This window comes from Cydia pomonella, chromosome 9 (assembly GCF_033807575.1).
Source record: "Cydia pomonella isolate Wapato2018A chromosome 9, ilCydPomo1, whole genome shotgun sequence".
Taxonomy (NCBI): Eukaryota; Metazoa; Arthropoda; class Insecta; order Lepidoptera; family Tortricidae; genus Cydia; species Cydia pomonella.
The window spans coordinates 9,404,362-9,425,865 of record NC_084711.1 but is presented as its reverse complement, the minus strand read 5'-3'; the positions used below and the strand labels follow the sequence as shown (position 1 = coordinate 9,425,865).

The window sequence follows — 21,504 nt, the reverse complement described above, 5'->3', positions numbered from 1 at the left end:
GGTTAAAGGCGGAATGTTAATTATAATCAATTTCCAGGTCCTTTTTTTAGTTTTTCGTAAATAGCTCGTGAACCGTGACCCAAATCAAAAAATGTTTTGAAACATAAATAATCTATATAACATTTTCTACAAAAAACATTCAAAGCAGTTTTCTCTGTAATCAATATTTAAAAGATATTATAGCGGGAAAGTTAATTATAATGAATTCTCAGGTCCCTTTTTTTATAGAAAATACTTGCCGAATCTAAGTTTAAAGCTTATACACTTCCAGGAGACATTCTCTTAATAGGAAACTCGGAGGAATATGAATTCCACTTTTAACTATATATTTGTACGTGATCTACCCCAATATTAACATTTTATTCGACTGCGACTTAACCAGAAAGTAGGGTTATGGGCTTAAGTACTGAAGATTCAGTACACCCTTGTAACTTAGGATACTGGATCTTCTTCTTCTTCTACTGCCATGCACTAGCGGGCGTCGGCGGCCACCTTTGCAAAGTCTTTTCTATGCTTGGCCATTCTTGTTAGCGTGGCCGCGTCCTTGATGTTTGTCCATTTTTTGATGTTGTCGAGCCAGTTCATCCTCCTTCTTCCCCTTCCCCGTTTTCCCTCTATTTTTCCTTCTATTATAACTTTCAACATTTATAACTTTTCATGTCTATGTAGATGTCCAAAATATGTAATCTTTCTTCGCTTAACTGTGGCTAGTACTTCCTTTTTCTTCTTCATTCTTTTTAGGATCTCTATATTAGTTATTCTTGCGGTCAATGATACTCTCAGCATACGCCTGTACAGCCACATTTCGATGGCCTCTATTTTATTTTCCATTTTTTTATTCAGTGTCCATGTTTCAACACCATAATAAATTATGGATAGTACGTAGCATTTTACTAGTCTCCATCTTAGTTTTAAGTTAATATCTTTATTGGTATAAATTTTTTGCATTTTAACGAAAGCACTACAGGCTATTTCTATTCTCACTCTGATTTCCTGTTCCTGGATCCCAGTTTTCACTCAGCCAGCAGCCCAGGTACCTATATTTTGAAACTCTTTCTATTTGTTTACCATCGATGAGCAGTCGATTTGTTGGAAATGTTGATTTGCTTATTACCATCAGCTTGGTCTTGTTAACGTTCATTTTAAGGTTGTAGTGTTTTACCTTGGTGTTTAAGCGGTCCAATAGCTGTTGTAGGTCTTCTATACTATTAGCTAGTATTACAGTGTCGTCTGCATATCTTATGTTGTTGATATATCTTCCGTTACACTTTATGCCCATCTCAACACCGTCCAATGCTTCAACAAACAAGCGTTCTGAGTAAAGGTTAAATAGGCTTGGAGATAATATGCAGCCTTGACGTACACCTTTTAGAGTTTTCAGCTCTTTTGTAGCATATTGTCCGGCCTTGATATGTGCTGTTTGGTTCCAGTATAGATTCTTGATAATTCTTATATCTTTGCTGTTGACATCTGTGCGATTTATAGCTTCCAACAGTTGTTTGTGGTTTACAGTATCGAAAGCTTTTGCGAAGTCTATAAAACACGCGTAAACGTCTTTTTAGGCAGTTTTGTACGAGTACCTGGATTGCTGTCAGAGCTTCCCTGGTTCCAAGTCCATTTCTAAATCCAAATTGGGTTTCACCTATGTTGTACATTCTATTGTGTAATATTTTCAAGAAAATTTTAAGGACGTGGCTCGTAAGACTAATAAGACGATATTCATTGCAGGTTTTTGCATTAGGTTTTTTGGGGATTGGTAAGAAGGACGATTTCAGCCAGTCGTTAGGCAATTCTCCAGTCTCATAGATGGTATTAAATAGTTTTACTAGTAAGTCTATTCCAAAGTTATCTAATAATTTGACTAATTTTACATGCACACCGTCTGGGCCTACAGCTTTTCCGGTTTTCATGCTACTGATGGCTCTTTTCACCTCTCTATGAATTATGGGTGGTCCTTATTTTTTTTTAGGATACTGGATCAATTTTTAAAATGACGTATCGGTAGATTCCTCTTGCTCTTCACAATCTGTTTACACTTGTTTTATTACAGAAAAATCAATAAAGCCGCCTTGAGAGGACTCCGAATATTAAAAAAAAATTTTTTCTAGCGCCTCAACTATTAAGCGGATTTCAATAAAATAGACATCAGTAGATCCATAATTAGTACACGAGTGCTATATAATTCAAAGTTACTAAAATTAACGGAGGAAAACTTTTTAGGGCTAAATAATGTGATTGCAAACACAGATTTTAGATCTTAAATGGGGTTTAAACATTAGTGACAGTAATCAAATTTGACATCTACAATTTCTGGGATCCCTGTTTGCGTGTCTTAAAATTTGAGCTTCGGGGACCACGAGGATCAGACGGCACAGGAAAAAAGTATGCGACTTTTTTGTTTTTTCTTTTAACTCTATAGCTATGGATTTATTATGAATATTGTGTAAGGCGAAGTGAAATCTTATTAAAGACACAAAAAATATTTATAACACTATGTCCCTAAAACGAAGCTATCTCATAGGAATATGGCTCAGAAGTCAAAAAGTTGTACTACCTACTGACGTTTAATTGAAATAAAATTCGGAATTAATAAATATTTGTACTTTTTATTAACTTATTGTTACTAGATATATGAATGTTAGCAAATTAGAATATTTTCGAATTTAAGGATTTTTCTCTCTATATAAGTTAATGCTAGGGTACATATTATTATTTTTTCGATATAAATAGTGTTCAAATGTATAGTTAAAAGTGGAATGACGTTTTATTCATATTCTTCCAAGTTTCATGTTAAGAGAATATCCCCTGAAAGGGTCTAAGCGCTAAACCTGGGTTCAGCAAGTTTTTTTTATGGCAAGATGTATTTTTCTCGCAAAGATGTCTAGGACTTACACGATATTTTAATAAATAACGTAGATTTAGAGTAAAACGCGAATTTCTCCTGGATGGTATACATTTTCCAAGCTGGCTGCGATTGCTCGAGGTCCCCAAATGTCAAATGGTGTGGGCATGTAAAAGCGGCCTTTTATTTATATACATACCAATTTTCATCACTGTTCCAGAGATTTCGAGGTTGGTCCTAATCCGATTGTGCTAATTTACGAATTTGCTTAAAAATGTTTTTATGGGCAAAGATACCCTTAGAGGCAAAGTTGGCTTTTTCCACGGGTCCTTAATTTGTTTTGATTTTGCATAAATTATGAGCTATATTTACCTGATCCCAGCAGAAGACGTCAGGAGGATGGCTACAGCTGCGCGCGAGTTGATTGGGAGGAGTGCTCCACTGAAGGTTGGGATTAGAATGCGCAGAGTGCCAGCCGGCCGGCGGTGCTGCCGTCATCTCCTGCAATGCTTGTATTGCATTCCGTACCTGTATTGTATTTCAAGTTAAAATGGGAAATGAGGTGAATAAAACGAAAGTGACTTTGACGGCAACTAATAAATAATATATTAGTCTTGCTACCCAAGTTCATAAATGCACAAGGTTATTTATAAACATTCATGAAAATGAATTAAGAAAAACCTAAACCTAGTTGGATTTGTTAGTGTTCATGAAATCTGTTTTGTGACATACTATGTATGAATCTGATACTTAGTGTGAAGAGCTACCTAACTATAATCTTTTCAAACCGAAAAGTTCAAATATACAGTCAATAATATAAGATGAAAACGTATAAAATACTTGTACATATTTATTACCTTGACTGTATACCTGCAATAATATGTTGCACAACGAAGCGCGAAAAAATATTTGACACAATGATATTTGTAACGCCATAATAGCGTATCTTGTAATTTTGTGAGCTTCGTTGTAGATTAGAGGATATATGACACTATTGCAGGAAACTGTGCTTATTGAAAGTAATGATAGATTTAAGCCATGGTCCATCGAACTAACCATTTACATTCACTGATAAAATATGACAAAAATAAAGCGATTTGCTTATGTTATCAAATGATACCCTTATCTAATACCGATTCCTTGTCTCGTCGTTTATGATAAAATGGGTCAACATAAAGTTAATGGCGTGTGACATCATTGTTTGACTTGCCTCCATGCTGAGCGCGGCGACGTCGTTATGCAAGCTCGATACCTGCGTATCAAGTCTATCTACAGAAGACCGCGTGTTGTACACTTCTAAATTTAATCCCTCCAATGAATCGGCTTTCGTAATTTTAGGCGTTGCAACGGAACGCTGTCTTTCTATTCTCTCCCGTAATTCCCTGTGCGTTAATCGTTGTCCGTCTGGTCTGGAATATGTAAAAATAATTAATGCGAAAACGGTCTAAACAAAACACTTATAACGACCAGGTGTTCTAATTAGGGCAAGTATCCTTGCTCCACTGAATGCCTTAGAGACAAGTTAGGGGTAATTAAAACTATGTTTATGTATATTATATGTGTATGTTATTTTACTTATTTACCTACAATTGAAATACACTAGGTACAGTACATTATTCCAAAATCGGTGATTACTAATACCAGTATATTTAAGAAGTTAGGGAAGATCTTCTAAGAGCTGTCTTCACTGACTCATTTAAAAATCCATCCTGTATATATACTGTGGTAATCATGTTCTAATACAATGTACGATAATCGGTTATAATGTTCGGCATGTATCTATCTACTCATACCTTTTGGATTAAGTAAACCAGGGGCACATTAATTAACTAGATTTAACGGTTTGCACAGCTTTGATCATTTTAGATAACGGTTACATTACGATATCATGCAGAGCTTGTTAGTTGCCTGTCGATAACAAATAATGGGATAGTGAATTTAATAGAACTTGCATGTACAAAATTACTCTGTGTTAATGTTTACAACTATTTCATTGGGAGACGCTGAAACAACACAGTGAGTTTCTTGGGGGTTACTTAGTAGTTTGATGAAATGAACATCTGAAAATATTGAAGTTCTTCGAGTTTTTAGATGATTTTATTAGTTTCAATGATTACCTGAATTTAAGATGGCGAGGACTATTATTGATGCTAGGAGGCGGTGGTTTCATTTTAGGGGAAAGACCTTCCTCTGCTATATTTTCATCATCTTCTGATATGGAAGGTAGGGTAAGGGAGGGGTGGCCATTGCCGTCTGACTCTTGTTCAGCTTCATAGCCTTCGCGAAGGTTATAAGTAAGATCGTGCTGGATATCCTGAATAAACTCTTGCTGGTATTCCGGATAGAGTCGAAGGACTTCTGCTAAACCATTCATAGCTATACACTTTAAATCACAATATGTGAGAGCCTGGAATAAGACATAGTCCATGTAAGATACTGCTAGAAACCTACATCTAAGATCATAATTGTGAAAGTAAATATTTATACCTTTACGTCGCTGCTCGATTTCACGATGACTGAGTCTTGGTTGTTATTTTGTGACTGTCCCATATTGTATGCATGCAAATGAGCATTCATATCACAGCCCACCAAGTCTCCTTTACCTGTTCAGCAAATAAATAAACGCGTGGAAATTCGGACACAATAAACGAGCAGAGCTGTTCAGTTCTTTGATACTTACCTAGAATAGCGACGACCATATCGTTTTGCATTACTTCCATTGAACCGTTGCAAATGTAATAAATGTATGTGAGCGCATCGCCTTTATGGACGAGGTATTCGCCAGGAGCGCAAAAGTTGTTACGAATGTGCAACGATAGTAGCTTTAAGCATCCTTGGGACGCCGACTCGAAAATTGGAAGCGATAGGATTTCTCGGTGCAAATGTAATGAAACATCGCCTCTCAGCTCTTCGGGGAATTCCTTTAGAGTCTGAAAAATAAAATAAATACTATAACGAGCTTTATGCGAATTTTATTCACTTCGTTTACGACTTCAAAGGGACTGGACAGTGGCATTAAATTTACATCCATCTCTCAAACATGCTTAAGATTTACGAGGAAAAAAGAAAATTATGGTGTAGAGAAAAATCTTGTAATCCTTTTAGAAGACGTCTGAGATCCATTTAAAAACATTAAAGTTTGTCCTTTGAGAGAATTACGGTAGATTAAACTGGTTGCTGTGTTGCGTTGACTTACCTCGTGAATATCAATCCCGTGGTTGAGCGACCACATGGTTTGGAAGTAGTCTTGCATGCGTTGCTTGAGTTCCTTGGGAACTTGATTGATGGTGAGAAAATCCTTCAAATCGCGCCACTTGCTCTGATACATGGACCGGCGCGAGTACATTCTTTGAATAATGGCGGTTACGTTACCGAACACAACAGCGTGCATGAGTGCTACAGGGAGGAGAAATAGTAGACTGTACAATGAGAGCATAAAATAATCCACGAGGCAATGTGCCGGTTCGTTAATGGATTAATATTTTCAGTTTGTATTGTAATTAGGTAATTGAATTGTATTCCATTTAGTCTGTATATGTAAAACAAGCTTTCAAATCACGACTATATTTTATTGTTAAAAGCTTTGCATTACATTTTATCCTTTAAACGTTTGTGACAGAACTAATGGCCTGACTAAGTAATGACTTTAGTGTACTTTAATGAATTTGACCAATCATGTTTCGATGCGGTCAAGATGATAAAAGTAAACGACGGAACAAAAGATGTCAACGAGCCGCTTTTTCAGTAGATAATTTTGTTTCATTATTTAGGTTGTATATTAGATAAATTATTGTTTCAGTTGACTCATAGAATCAATCAAGTTTTTCAATATCGTACCTTACTTAGGCCGAAGCACGGTACTCGACTGAAAAGCTCTCTATTATATCAAGATCGTATAAAATACCACAGAAAAAAGTATAATATGGATTGACTTATTAATCTTATTATAGTATTCATAAGTTAAACTTACCTCCAATGAGCATAGTAAGTATGCTAAATACTTTCTCAGGTAAAGTGTTAGCGGAGACGTTTCCAAAGCCAACGCTGGTGAGAGAAGAGCAAGTGAAGTACAGTGCGGTGACGTAGCTCTCACTGTGTGATATCTCCGGCACCGGAACTTTGAGCCGCTCTGCCAAATTGTTTATCCACCCTGTATACGTACCGAGAAATCGATTACACGCATTAAAAATAACCTCCACGTACATTCACGCTTTGGGTTAATCGAAAATTAACCTGTTTAAAATCAACAAGAGTATTTATGGGTTTCGTATTATACTGTTTGGAAAGGAAGAGGAAACATGCACTTAAATAATGTGATGTCTGAGTATCTTTAAATTAAGCTGTTTGTTCCATTTCACTCGGATAAAAGATAAAACAATACCTAACATACGGAGCATTTGATTTTAGTTTAGACACAAAATACCTTATACTTAATACCTTAGTTTTTGACTGTTTTGAAGTGTCCTAAACTGTAAAGCGGGCCTACTGCTGCATATCAACCAACCATAAATAACCTATCTTGGTCTTAACATTAGGTTTATTTGTCTACCTATCTACATAATTTGCAGATTTTTTCCATCACCACAAACAGTCAAAGTTTGTATAATATAAAAATAAACACACACACACACACACACAAAAATGTACCAAAAAAAGGCCAAAAAGGCATAAAAAAATATACAAGCATTATATTCATACGTTTGACCGGCCAAATTCAGTAATCGTTAACCTTGGCCATAGTTCCCTTTGTATGAGAATTACCACCTCCGTGCGCTAAAAATTTTTTTTTTTCAAAGAAAGAATATGAACCCTTTACCCTCTGGGTTGGAAGGTCAGATGGCAGTCGCTTTCGTAAAAACTAGTGCCTACGCCAAATCTTGGGATTAGTTGTCAAGCGGACCCCAGGCTCCTATGAGCCGCGGCAAAATGCCGGGACAACGCGAGGAAGAAGAAGAAAGAAAGAATATGAACGCTTAGTTTCAAGTGATACTTTTCAGAATAAAAATAAAATTTGTAAAAATGTTTATACAGGATGTTTATTTAGTGACCTGCAATGATTTATAAATGCGGGGTAAATATATAGGTCACACTGAGCAACTTTTACTATGGGACCAACCCCGAAATGTGCTAATCGCCACATGTGATTGTAAAGGGCAAAATATTGAAAAGAAAATATATATTTCATATTTTTGTGCACGAATCCATTTTTTTGTATGAAAGTGTACTACTAATGTTGGATAAATGAATTTCGTCCCTGATTTATATGAAAATGATACCAAACTTGACATGACAGCTTCAGGTAGGTAGAAACAAGCCAAAAGTTAATCTTGTGGTTGGGGCATTAGATCAACTAAATACGATATAAGGGACAATCGTGCCAAGTGTTACACAAATTATGTATAGATAGAATCCCTTTTCCCTTCTTATATATTTTTAAATATTGATCCTAGCAAAAAACTGAGTACAATGTTTTTTGTAGAAAATTTAATTAGATTACTTATGAAAAGAATATTTTATGCTGTTGAGCACCTTTTACGAGTTGTTTACGAATAACTATTAAAAGGGACCTTTGAACTCCCTCCTACCCGTTAGCTTCACCCCCACCCATCAGTAGTTTTAGTATGTTCTTTAATACACCATTCCCTACAACTATGCCAAAATTCGCTTATACGCTGGTCAGCGGCGGCTGGCGATTAAAAATTATATTAAAGAAAAACTAAAACTACAAAAACTATTAATCGTCGCAAAATACCTATATGTATAGATATCGGTTTTCGTCCACCCGCTCATTGAACTCTCTTATAGATTTTGGGTAAGTACCTATGTGCAATGGAATATAGGTAATGCTTTACAAATATCTTGAATGAATATATGAATGTTTTTTATTTTATGGAAATAAGTGCTAAATTGTTAACACACCAGTTTAGGTCCAAACATTTTCACGAAAGTTGAAGGTCGTCCTTTTGTATCTAACTCGAGTCAATTTTGCAAAGTTTTTTCATATTCTTATATGAATGTCACGTTATATTAAACAATTTATCACAAACAAATTATGTGCACTCACTTTCTGAATTTTTCTCTAATTATTTAGAATGAAACAGTCAAAATTGCATTCCCGCGCGGTCGCTGGTCGTTTGTCGGGAGAGTGAGCCAATCGGCGAACAGCATTGTTAAAGTAGTGTATGCAACCTGCTACTTACTGTATGAGCAAGCTCTGCTGTACAGTCAGCGTCAAATACTTCGTAGCAGTCAAAGTGGCCAAATAGTTCGGTACACCATAGGTACTAAATATATGGTGTACCGAACTATTTGGCTACTTTGGTTGCTACAAAGTATTTGACGCTGACTGTACTATTTACCTAATTAGCTTTAACTTTAGTCTTAGTTTAATTGTATATTTGCGTTGTGTATATATTTGCGTTGTAATTATTATTGTAATGTAATGGGTTGACACCTGAATAAATTTATTTTTTATTTTTATTTATTTATTTATTATTTCTCCTATTTGGTAATTTTGGTCTTCGTTTGGTGCTCGTTATTCACAATTTATTTTAGAATTAAAATTTATCATTTAATTTGGTTCTAAGGATAGGCTAAAATTTACAATTTACCGTTTAATAAACCCACATCATTAAGTAATAAAATCTAATCAAAGTCAAAAGTGTCAAGGGAAAGTAAGTAAATTGATTTACGCGGGTATTTACTAAGGCGTAATTAAACGATATTTGTTACTTAAAAGCGAGGTAATGAAATGATGCTGGAATCGCGCAAGTTCACGCTACATTACACGAAGTTAATTAAGAGTTATGGCTTTAGCATTAAGCACAAATTTCAGAGTCAACTTCTTGTATGCTTGCCCCTATTCATTGGAAATCCAACATATTTTATGTATTAATAATGTGTGGCATGGAAACAACTTTATTTTATATTTGATTTAATATACTCGTTTTGATCAAGATATGTGATATACCAGCTTTGATTGAACATCGACTAACCATCGTTATATTTATTTACAGTAGGTGTGAAACGCTTAGCAAGCGATAAGTTCTCATGATTACAAACATTCTATTCCCTTTCAAAATTATTACCTAATCAGTCCCTGGCAATACCGACCCCGATCACAAATATTTCTATTTAGATTCGCATGTGCCAAGCGCAAACGTATACCTACTGGGGCACGTATTTACATTACATACCTAGATCCCAGCTCTCGTTTCTGTGATTTTCAATTTCCTTTTCGGCGATAATGAACCAGATACAAGCGAGCCAGTGCGCGACGAGCGAGAATGACAACATCAAAAGCGTTAAAATGAGGGCCGAGTACTGCGAGTATCGGTCCATCTTCTGCAGCAGCCTCGCCAAGCGCAACAACCTCGTGAGCTTCACTAAATGCACGTTCCCGTGAGTAGATTCCTGCAACACAGTTAACTTCAGTGTTTGCCCTACTTACACTTACAAACGTTTTAAATCAAGTTAAATTGTCATTCGCAAACGTGACCGACTCGACAAGGCGAGAAACGACCCGGTGGTGTTCTTAGTTTAAGCGATAATTAATTTAAATAACAACGCTTAAATTAATTAGTCGGCTGGGCGACTCAGCTTACCGCGCCGCTGTACACGTCAGATGCGTAAAGTAGGTCAAAGGGAAGCGCGGCCAGCAGATCCACCACGAACCACGACCTTAAATAATTAAAAGCTATTGCCTTAGAATCCGACACCACTTCTCCTTTCTTGCTCACAAAAGTTGTTCGGAAGTTAAGTAGTATATCTGAAATGTGAATAAATCATTTTAAAGGGCTTGTAAAAGTTTTAAGGAAGATTTGGTTGCAAAGAAATTCTCATACCGACAATAAATAAAGCTTCAACCACAACGTCAGATGTGACGCTGATCCTGGGATGACCTTCATCAACGAAGCTGGCGTTGTACGGCACCACGACCGCAACATAGAACGTGGCTATAAGTATCAGCCAGTCCCAAAATGTTTTGAATACTCCATAATGTGATATTATAAATTTTGATTTTTTGATAGCTGACGTTTTGTATTCAGGCAGCGGTGGATCAGATGAGTGAAGCAGGTTCTGAAAGAATAAGTAGACTACCATTGTGTGCTTATGATACAAACCGGAGTACGGTAGTGTAATGTAATAGGTATGTAAGTAGGTAGGTACTTCAAAGTTACCTTACTAACATTGTTAAGTTTAATTTTGCTCTTCGTTTTTTCCGGTTTATAATGTCCTGAAAGCTGATAAAGTACCGCTCTAGATCGCCGTCTGCCCATGTTGGCGGGCGACGGCGCTTCAGGGTCCAAATTGCCATTCGGGTCTGGAAGTAGGCAACTAGATTCAGCGCGGAACCGGGCGCCCAAGAGTGCCGCTGCGGGTACAAATGGGGATAACGCTAGAGTGACCACGCCAGCCGAAGGCCGCACCGCGGCTCCTGTACGCATAAACCACCCTGTTACCATCTTGATATCACTCGAGGACCACAAACGAAATATTTTGACTATTTGACTATTTCTCTTTTTACATTTTACGCTATCCAGGGTTTTCTTTAAATCTACTTCAGTTAAATCCTAGAAAGAGAATTCGCAAAGACTCACTGGCTTACAAGATAATAATATTTTTTTTTGATATTGATACCAGAGTAGTCCCCTGAAGATAAATCAAATGTTTAGCTCGGGCAATAAATAAGATATTGTATCATGCGGTTCTATTGAGTGGAATTTTCTTTCTAGATATTTAATGCAAAAACCCTGTAATGCGAAATGTCGCCAGCGAAGCTGATGAAGGCGATAATTAGAAATAATTCACAAACAATATTAACGCATATGAAACTGACATTGTGAATAACTACTTGCTACAAATATTAAATGATTTGTGTTGTCATAAAATTAGCTCAATAATGTGTGTGTAAATGTGTACGCAACTAGCTAACATGTGATCATGCCGAAAGATTAGATAGTGCCCACGAATTGTCATGCGAAGTTACTACTTATTATAACTACAAGTAGGTACATTATTGCAATTTGCAAAAGACATACTTAGATGTGTCACATGCACTGAGTTCATAAATGATATCATTTTTATTAAGTTACACGTGTGCGATTAACTATATAAAAACGATCATCAATTCAGTTATTTTTACAAAAAAAAATCCTTGGTATATAATGGTTATATGTAGGTATAATCGGCTACAAATTTTGAGTTTTTCAATGTTAAAAAATAATGTCTGTAAAGTTAAGTTGCAACTGTAAACACTCGAATGGGCCGACATTATACTTTAACAAAGGTAGTAGATATTAATAAACGACATAATTTAGTATTAGAGAATAATAAAAACGCTGAACAAAAAGTTAATGAAGCTATTAAAATGTAATTAAAACTGCAAAACATTGAACGCTCTTTTTGCATACTGGCGACATATGTTTGAAGAAGATTATAAAGTAGGTACGTCATAAAATAGAAAGACAGGGTGGTTTTAAACAAAGCACGAAACAACTTACTTATACAATATCTATGTGTAAAGTGTGTCTATACAATCAAAAATTCACTGAGCCAGACCTACTTAGAAGTTATCAGAAAAAGATTTTAAAGTGGACATTAACTTAAATAACCTACGTGGATACTATACATTTACGAATAGATAAACAAGACATTTATTTCAACTTGAGATTGAATTAGTATACTTTTTGTTTATTTCATTTCATATTAAAAGTAGATATGAACTTTAAGATATCAGATATAAGTGAGTTTTATTAAAAAGGCTAGTGTTGTGTCGACGTGTGCTTCACTACTCTATCTACAATACAAACTAGTTCTAGGACTACCAACACTCCAAATCGAACTTTACCGTGCGGTGATGCTCAACTCGCTACGGCCAACAGGAGTCTATGGGGGACCTCAAGCTAACGCTATTAACCGCATTATAACACGTGCCCAGCAGAGGTTATCATCGCAAATGCACAAACGTCATTGTCAAACATTTTACTCAGCAATATATATGATATTCACAAAAACGCCTTACAACAAGGCGACGAGAACAAAAAAAATGGTTTCACTCGTAAATCTTTGTAGCTTGCAGTTTCTTTAAAATGATCTCAAGTAAAATGTCGAGAGTACTTACCGCTGTCGAAGTCCTCATTAGTGGTCATGGCGGCCATCTTGGTGTTAGTGATGTCCTTAAATGAGGCGAGGAATAAAACCACTTCTCGTTTTTCATTCTTAATTGGAACAATGTCGAGCAAACACCAAAAGGGAGAACCTGTGGATATAAATAAATGTTCATTTCGGTACGACTTAATTGAAATGCAAAAGCTAAAAGGCGTGCCTTTGCATTAACTATGCATGCGGGTATCTGACGTAGGTCGCAGTTAGACTTAATAATAGTATAGAGCTAGCTCAATATTTAATATATTGCGGATTGTCAATTATCTATAGTTAGATAGCTACGTAATAACTATGCGAGCTTTCCTATAGTCATTAAAAGTAGCGATGGCAAACAGTTTCCAGTTGTACGCAGCATCGAAGCACCGGCTTGTAAAATTTAATTTTGTCGAATGGAATCGTAAACCCCTTATTGGTTTTTGTTTACGATTGTGGCGTGGACGAAGCTTTGCATAGCTATTACTGCAAGAATCCAGTCTGGTTTAGTTTTTCACAAGCCTGAATTTATTTCTGACACTCATTAAGGGATTTTTTATCGCCCTCGTTAAAAACGTAATCAAACTGACGACGTCAAAGAGAAAGGTTCGTAATTTTATAAATTGCTTTCCCCATTCGAACCCCTATCAAACATCCAGTGCCTTTTGAAGTGGAAATCAAAAGTAGCCCTGACTCGTGATATGTGCGTTTTTAATTGATATCAATCAATATTACGTGGTCTTCGAGCTCGTATATTTATGAGGAATTTTATGTTCAGAATATAAACAAGCAACGGCGAAAGCTGAGATTGAGTGAGCATTACGCGAACATGGCGCGTAGGCAATAAGTGAAGGAGTGTTGAATGAATTCGTGAATATGGAAATTCCTGAAACACGGGCATAAAAAATCTCTTTCATAGCGACACGGAGCACACTTTCCGCGGAGCGAAAACTGTAGAACCAAATTAGTTTTTGCTTTTTCATAAAGCTGAATATTACTAGACTATTGAAATTGCTGGCAAATCGAAGTCTATCGGATAAAAAGATCCATTTTACTTTGATATCGATACCTATAAGCATTTAAAATATATTTATAAAAACTGTATTCTTACGTTGTTAAGTGACCAAAGTCCACCGTTGCCCGTGGCCGGAATCGAACCACCTAGCCTCCAAAGTTAGCGTATACTAGAGAATTTGGGAAGGGTACTGCCGAGGTCGGGTGGTCTAAACGTTAGCCGCGTAAGCTGAAGACGCCTGTTCGATTCTGGCCTCGGGCACCGATGGACTTTGGTCACTTTTTCTTTATTTATATACAGGATGATTCAGTAGACGTGAGCAGGATAAAGCCTGCGTATTCAGTAAGTTATAAGCAACTGTTTCGTACCAGTATTTGTGAGATTAACGTTAATTTAATTTTTACTGTTTAAAAAAAATATATTTTACAGTACATATGGGGCTTTATAGCACTAGTGCGAGAAGTAGCATATTACGTTACTGTGTCGAACATTTAAAGGGCCATATGTACTGTAAAACGTTGTACGATACATGTGCGAATAGGTAATTCGCAACTCGTGTCGATTTAAAACACTCCCTTCGGTCGTGTTTTAATTTATCGCCACTCGTTTCGAATTTCCTATTTTTCGCACTTGTATCGTAATGTACTATTAAGTACGACATTTATGGTCACCCTCTTTGTTTCATCGTATTTTTGAAAAATCGTATCTCACTCAATTGTGACATTTTATTTTTTTCATAATCTAACTGCTGTCATAACGGTTAAAGAGGGTTTATCTTTGTTAATTAAATGTTGTAGGGTGTCCATGATTGTAAATAATCAAATTTGTCCATAAGTTAGATAACCGAAAAAAGCGTGATTGATTTACTTAAATATGACGGTGAACGATTCATTAACATTTAGTAATTGTGTAGGCTTGGTCCTGCTCACGTCTCATGAATCACCCTGTATAGTAGTGTGACTAGTTAAAAACACAAATCAAAAAGTATTTAATAAAATATTTTGATTGGTTCCCCAGTCATTAGATAGATATTGCCTGAATACCTGATACTATAGATACTCGTAGACGACACATATATGTAAAGAAAGGAAGTACAGTCAGCAAATAAAAGTGAGTATCAAATAAAAACAGTAATTTGTTCATGCCTCTTTACGATACTAAGTATATAATAAGTATCGTATATTGTTCTAATATATACATAAAAAACAATTAAAACGAGTACATTTTGTATTAAAAAATCAGTAGAATGTATGCTAATTGTTATTGCTCTTGACGCTTGAAAATGGGGGCTTGGGTTCGAGGTTAGAAGTGTTTCTTTTTAAGAGGTTTCTATACGTCGGCGTCGGAGGAAATCCTGATGCATAGTTTAATTAAATGACATCTACATACACACTACAACATAAATTACAATTGTATTATGAATATAAAAATAAGACTACATTAAAATATAACTTAAACAAAACTACATAAAACTAAAAATATATATTCCTAAAATGAAGGGATAAATAAGTTCGCTTTTGTACTCATTGTGTTTATTTCTTGTTTTTTTGGTTATTTCTCGTACAATAAAGGGTTTTACTACTACTACTACTAAAATGTGGGGAATAAGTAGGTACCTTGAAGTGAAAAGAGAGACGGGGTAATAATAATAATAATAATAATAAAATGCTTTATTGCACACTACAAAAAAAAAATGGTACAAAATATGTAAAGGTATAAATATGTAGGTAACAACAGGCGGACTTATCGCTAAACAGCGATCTCTTCCAGACAACCTTCAGATAGAGAAATGGCGAACATAATCAAGGTAACGGGTGGTGCAAAAATAAAATAAAATACATATACTACAAATATTTAATATATATAGGTATACTACATTTATTACTATATATAAACAATATATAAATAACAAATAAATATATAAATAAATGACAAAGGAAAAGCCATACAAATAACGAAGAAACCCCCACCCACCCCCTTGTCACCCCCATACTTTGTCATACTTTCCCACAGAAAACCGCCTAATCGGTTGGTCTGTGTACTTTTCCCGAAGTTTTATTTTTAATAGCCTAAATTTGAAACCAATATCATGGCGTCACGCTAAAAAATGTGCGCACAGATTCAAATGTATGATCATCAATGTCGGGTTTATTGTTTATTGTTACAATATGGGACTGACCATTTTTCTTATAAAAAATAAGTTCGAGTTTGAGTTCATGTTTGGAGTCCAGGGCCGCATCGATCTCCTGCCGATGTTCGTCCCGGGTGTCCGCGCCGTGGAGAAACTTGCAAGCGCAGCCCTTAAAATGCAAATAACATTATCATATAAACCATATCAGATATTTTATGGAAATTAGTTGCATGACAATAATAAGCTTAGCCGTCCATTGAGATATGAAAAATACGTAGACATTAAGGATGACTCACGTTAGACCGCAACGCAACTCATGCTAGTAGGTCAGAAAAGGTACTGGTTTGTTTAGATTTCGCAATTGATATGACGCCCATACGGTATTATTTACATACGTTACTTATGAGAAAGATATAGCTTATATCTTATTTCTAAAGACGTAAACAAAGCGGAACCTACAGTTTCATCAAAAAAATTGTGGCCGATTTCAGCTACATGCTATGGCCAGTTACTTGTAACTTGTAAGTTTTAGCATAGCTTTTAATTTGATTATGTTTATGTAGCCCCATGTGCAGAGCATGGAAGAAGAGGAAACTAGACTGCAAACAGGTAGAAGTATACAGGAGCATATACCTAGGGACTCCGTGCACACTATAATAAAGGAGGCAGTTAGCAATCTAAAAACTTTGCTAGGCTTCGTGGAGGAGCTGCGGCTGTAGCACGGTCGCATTTTTATCTCTTGCCGTTTTATACTATGCCTGTCATTTTCGCACTTTCATACTTGTTAGAACGTGACAGGCATAATGATAAGTGATAAAAATACGATCGTGCTTCATCTGCTGTCTACAACATTGTGTACTACTTGTACAGTCAGCATTCAATAGTGCGTTACGATATATTTGGCCACATTGACACTAACAATCTTTTACAGGCAACTTGATTAACCGGGCAGTCAGTATAAATAATGACCGATGATTACGAATAATGCCTTAGAACGTTGGACAAAGTCCGAAATTTATTACTTTAGCCGGTCCATATTAATAATGCCCAACGATATGTGGTCCATTTAATAAATCAAGGTTTTCTTGAATTTATCACTTGGACGGGGCAGTATGAATACTACCCTACTTCTAGCCGGGCAATGTGATAAAAACCTTTTTTTGTTATTTTTAGGAGGAGAATAATGCAATATACGCAGGTACCACTCGGGTGCGGGGATGAATCCGAGTGGTTATGTGGGACTCCTTGTTATAGGGATTGTTATGGGACCCCAAGTCTACCCACTACACAATCCCCCAGCACCAGTCCGTGTTTGCAGAGCACCGCCTCCGGGTTATATTTACTGTGTCAAGTACGGTCGCCCTCTCTGGGACCACATGTGTGATGAATGGCAGGCGTCCCCGTGCTGTCATTCTGAGGTCAACCTACGTAGGCAGACGGCGGTCGTGTATGACCCGTCTGCGCCAAGCACGCTTGTGGCGTCGTTGGTCAGCCATTGGGTCGATCTCCCTGGCACGTTCCTCCATTTCCTACTGTTGTTGTACGTCTTCACAAAAGGTCTTCATAGCTTGCCATGATCTTTCGCTGTCTACCATGGAATCTGATAAATTCCTGACCATAATAAACTTTGAACTGCAGTTCTAAATATTGTTTCATTACATTGTCCAAGGTAGGTTGGTAATCATTCACACTGATCGGTCAAAGTGATTAATAATGCAGTTGATGTGGGCATTATTCACAGTGACCGGACTTATCAAGCAAAGTGTTACTTGCTTGGATTATATAATTAAAATTGTAACAACTTATCGTAAAAATGTATATCTAAAGGCATCCTGGGGCATGGTGCCAAAGATACTGGCAGCATTTCCTCGCTGAATATTTAGTTTTTAATAAGTTTAAGCTTGTATTCTATTGTACCTATATTTACATTTTAATCTAATAATTTGTTAATCGAAAACGTAATAAAAAGAAATAATACTTATTGTAATCTATATTCCGCAAATAAACAACCCTTCAGTCATTCATTCATCATTCGTTCATTTATTTATTCATTCATATTCATATATTTATTCCATCACTCATGCATATGATAGCCGGAGAACGTTATACATATATTCTAACAAAATTCAAAACGATGACTCCACCTTCTGCATGATGTGTGCCCGCGCCCACCCCGTCAGTTCACAGAATCCGTCCGAGCAGTACACGATCGGGTATGACGGCACCTGCGCGTTGCCCAGCACGAAGTTGCTATCTGTCGACAAACGATTACTTTCATTAATTTAATAACACTAGAGCCTTTACAATGGAGCTAATAATTGTTAACAGAGTTCAAAAGTGGAAGGAAGTGTCAAAAACAGCAAGCTAGCAGTGCTCACTTTGTGGAAAAACGGTTCGAGTTTTTTGGCTCTCCACCACCAATCCATTAGGAGTTATAAAAAGTTAAAGCGACTTCTCTAATTTAGCTTTTGCAGTGTCAATGAAAATTATATTTATATTAGAAAATCCGTCCGTTCTTGCAAACAGAGCCAATTGTACAGTTGGCTCATGAAATAAGTAAATATTAAAAGTGGGAGGTTAATGTACATAGGTTAATGGGCATACCCATATCGTTCGAATAATTAAGATCAGAGCTACATAATCAGGTATGTCAGTGAAGAAAAAAATATTTTGTTTGAATAAATGATTACATTTGTTCAAACAAAATATGAAACGACGTACAAAATATATAGAGATTAGATTAAATAGAAAAAAATATTTCCCCATAAAGCTTTAACGGTTGTAAATACAATTACTAAAGGAGACATTACAGAAATTGCGTCAGAATCAGGTGCACAAGAATAACTCGTTCTTATCAGTTTTTTCCATTTCAATAAGAATTTAATTAATTTTCTTCACGGTGGGGGAGGATTTGCGTTCCTAATAATAATGATCTAGATTTTTCCATTCAAGGGTGAAAAGATGCGAAATTTTCACGCCAAGGTAAATCTGAAATTTTCTTCAGTAGGTAAGTGTCGGATTTCGGTATCGTAATTGACATTTGTTGAAAAGTTGTTAGCTCCTTATAAACTGTAACTTTATAATTTTATTTCGAGTTTGCTTACATATCATTGTTGAAACAAAATTTGATGAAAGCCTTTGAAGAAAGTACACAAAACGAGATTGATTTCGGTCGAGCCTCGGGAAATTGAAGCGCTCTTTTGATTTAAATTACATCGTCCTTTTAGTGCTATTGCTGATATTAAAATCACTTAAGGTACTGATACACATGCTAATTACTAGCACGAAAGCATGCTACTATTGAGCAAATGCTACCTATTAGCATGTGTGTCTACGATGTGCTCATAATTAGCATGCTTTTTAGTAGCATACTCAAAGATAGCACGCCCTGCTATTTTTGAGCGTGCTACCTGAGGCGGGGGTAGAGAGGGGAATGGTAATAGCAAGTGTGAACACGTTTGCTAATAAGCATGCTAGTATCGATCTGTTGTTTGCAACAGGTGCATGTGCCTGCGTCTGCCAAAATGTCTCGCTGGGGTGACGAGAAAACCATACGTTTTATTACTTTATACAGAAATAATGAATGCCTTTGGAACCCACGGTCACCTCAATATAAAAATAACATCGCAAGAAACAATGCTTACGACGACTTGTTAAACAATATGAATGATTCTACTCTAACTTTAAAGATCTTAAAAACCAAAATAAAAAATTTAAGGTCTATTTATCATAATGAACTTAAAAAAATAGAAAGTTCGAAGCGGTCCGGCGCGGGGGCTGCTGGCGTGTACCGTCCGTCGATGCCATGGTTTCAAGAAATGCACGCGTTTATGGTTACGCGTTGGTGGTATGGTATTATGATTCCCGTCACAGCCGGATTTATGCCTGTCTCTTTCAAAATTGAAAGAGACAGGCATAAATCCGGCTGTGACGGGAATCATGTCGCACTGGTATAGTAAGCAGATAAACGTGGTAAAATGGGCTAAAGAATATTCAGATCCATATGTGCTAAAGTGTGGGGTAAGGCAAGGGGGGCTAACCTCGCCTAGATTATTTAGTATGTATATAAATGAACTGATTGAGGGGCTCAGCAGCATTCATGCCGGCTGTAGAATTGATAACGTTTGTGTAAATAATATAAGTTATGCGGACGATATGGTGCTGTTGAGCCCATCAGTATCAGGGCTAAAAAAGCTAATTGAAACATGTGAGACTTATGCGCAGCAGCACGGTTTGAAATACAACGCTGCCAAAAGCGAGTTCATGATTTTTAGGGGTAAATTAAAGTGTCCAGCCTACACGCCCAAAATAATGTTGAACGGATATCCTTTGAATCGTGCCACACATTTCAAATACCTAGGGCATATTGTGACCGAGGACCTGAAAGACGATCTTGATATCGAGAGGGAGCGCAGAGCGTTGTCGGTCCGAGGTGGGATGCTGGCACACAGGTTCGCACGCTGTAGTGCCCAAGTGAAGCTGACTTTATTCAAAGCTTACTGTCAAAGTTTTTACACGTGTGGCCTGTGGGCCAGTTTCAGGCTGAAGACTTATAATACCCTGCGTATCCAATATAATAACATTTTCAGAATGCTGTTTGGGCTTCCTCGATTCTGTAGCGCCTCTGGAATGTTTGCCGATGCCGCTGTAGAGGACTTTTATGCTATAGTGAGGAAGAAGACGGCATCTGTGGTGAGGCGGATGAGGGGGAGCGCAAACAGCATCCTGAGAATGATAGCAGAGAGGTGGGATTCGGATATTCTCCGCCGTTATACCGAACTCCATATCATACGACCTAAGAAATAGATATTTGTATGAAACCTGTAATATAAGATAGTTTACTAATGTAGTTTTATAAGTGTCTTGTAACTAACAATCTATGGATCGGAGGAATCTGAAAATAAATAATTTTTATTTTTTTATTTTTTTATGGGAGATACGGCTGGCGAATATCGGCAAACTGTCGGAACCAAATTGGTAAGTTCATAGGCCTACATAATTTTACTAACTTTATAATCTACTAGTGTGTGCCCGCAACTTCATTTGCGAAATCCCGTTTTTCCCGTTCCCGTAGGAATTTCGGGAAGTCCTCTCTTAGTGCTACCCTATACTCCCTAAGGAACCTAGATGCCAAGTTTGAGCTTTCTACGACCAGTAGTTTCGGCTGAACGTTGTCTGTCAGTGAGTCAGTAACGGAAGAGTTTATATACTTACTATCTTTCTGCCCGCGGCTCCGCCCGCGTGGAAGTCATTTATCGCGCGTCCCTCGGGAACTCTTCAAAATTTCGGAATAAAAAATATTCTATGTCCTTCCCTGGGATTTAAACTATCTCATTTCAATTGGTTTAGCGGTTTAAGCGTGAAGAGGTAACAGAC

At 36.7% G+C, this 21,504-nt stretch overlaps 1 protein-coding gene across 2 annotated transcripts in view; it reads right to left on the bottom strand.

Moving 5' to 3' along the window:
• Positions 1 to 21,504, bottom strand: part of LOC133521295 (potassium voltage-gated channel subfamily H member 8-like) — a 70,817-nt gene that overhangs the window by 6,334 nt on the left and 42,979 nt on the right. The window contains exons 2-15 of one of the 2 annotated variants that reach the window (XM_061856175.1): positions 18,273 to 18,382; positions 16,177 to 16,297; positions 12,966 to 13,103; positions 11,032 to 11,216; positions 10,687 to 10,921; positions 10,447 to 10,610; positions 10,039 to 10,255; positions 6,813 to 6,992; positions 6,039 to 6,238; positions 5,523 to 5,772; positions 5,330 to 5,445; positions 4,960 to 5,249; positions 4,053 to 4,251; positions 3,215 to 3,370 (exon numbers count right to left, since the gene is read on the bottom strand). In XM_061856175.1, the coding sequence (XP_061712159.1) occupies positions 3,215 to 3,370; positions 4,053 to 4,251; positions 4,960 to 5,249; positions 5,330 to 5,445; positions 5,523 to 5,772; positions 6,039 to 6,238; positions 6,813 to 6,992; positions 10,039 to 10,255; positions 10,447 to 10,610; positions 10,687 to 10,921; positions 11,032 to 11,216; positions 12,966 to 13,103; positions 16,177 to 16,297; positions 18,273 to 18,382 (2,561 nt within the window). Of the gene's footprint in view, positions 1 to 3,214; positions 3,371 to 4,052; positions 4,252 to 4,959; positions 5,250 to 5,329; positions 5,446 to 5,522; positions 5,773 to 6,038; positions 6,239 to 6,812; positions 6,993 to 10,038; positions 10,256 to 10,446; positions 10,611 to 10,686; positions 10,922 to 11,031; positions 11,280 to 12,965; positions 13,104 to 16,176; positions 16,298 to 18,272; positions 18,383 to 21,504 lie in introns of both variants that reach the window. The other variant, XM_061856174.1, reaches the window with a different exon arrangement.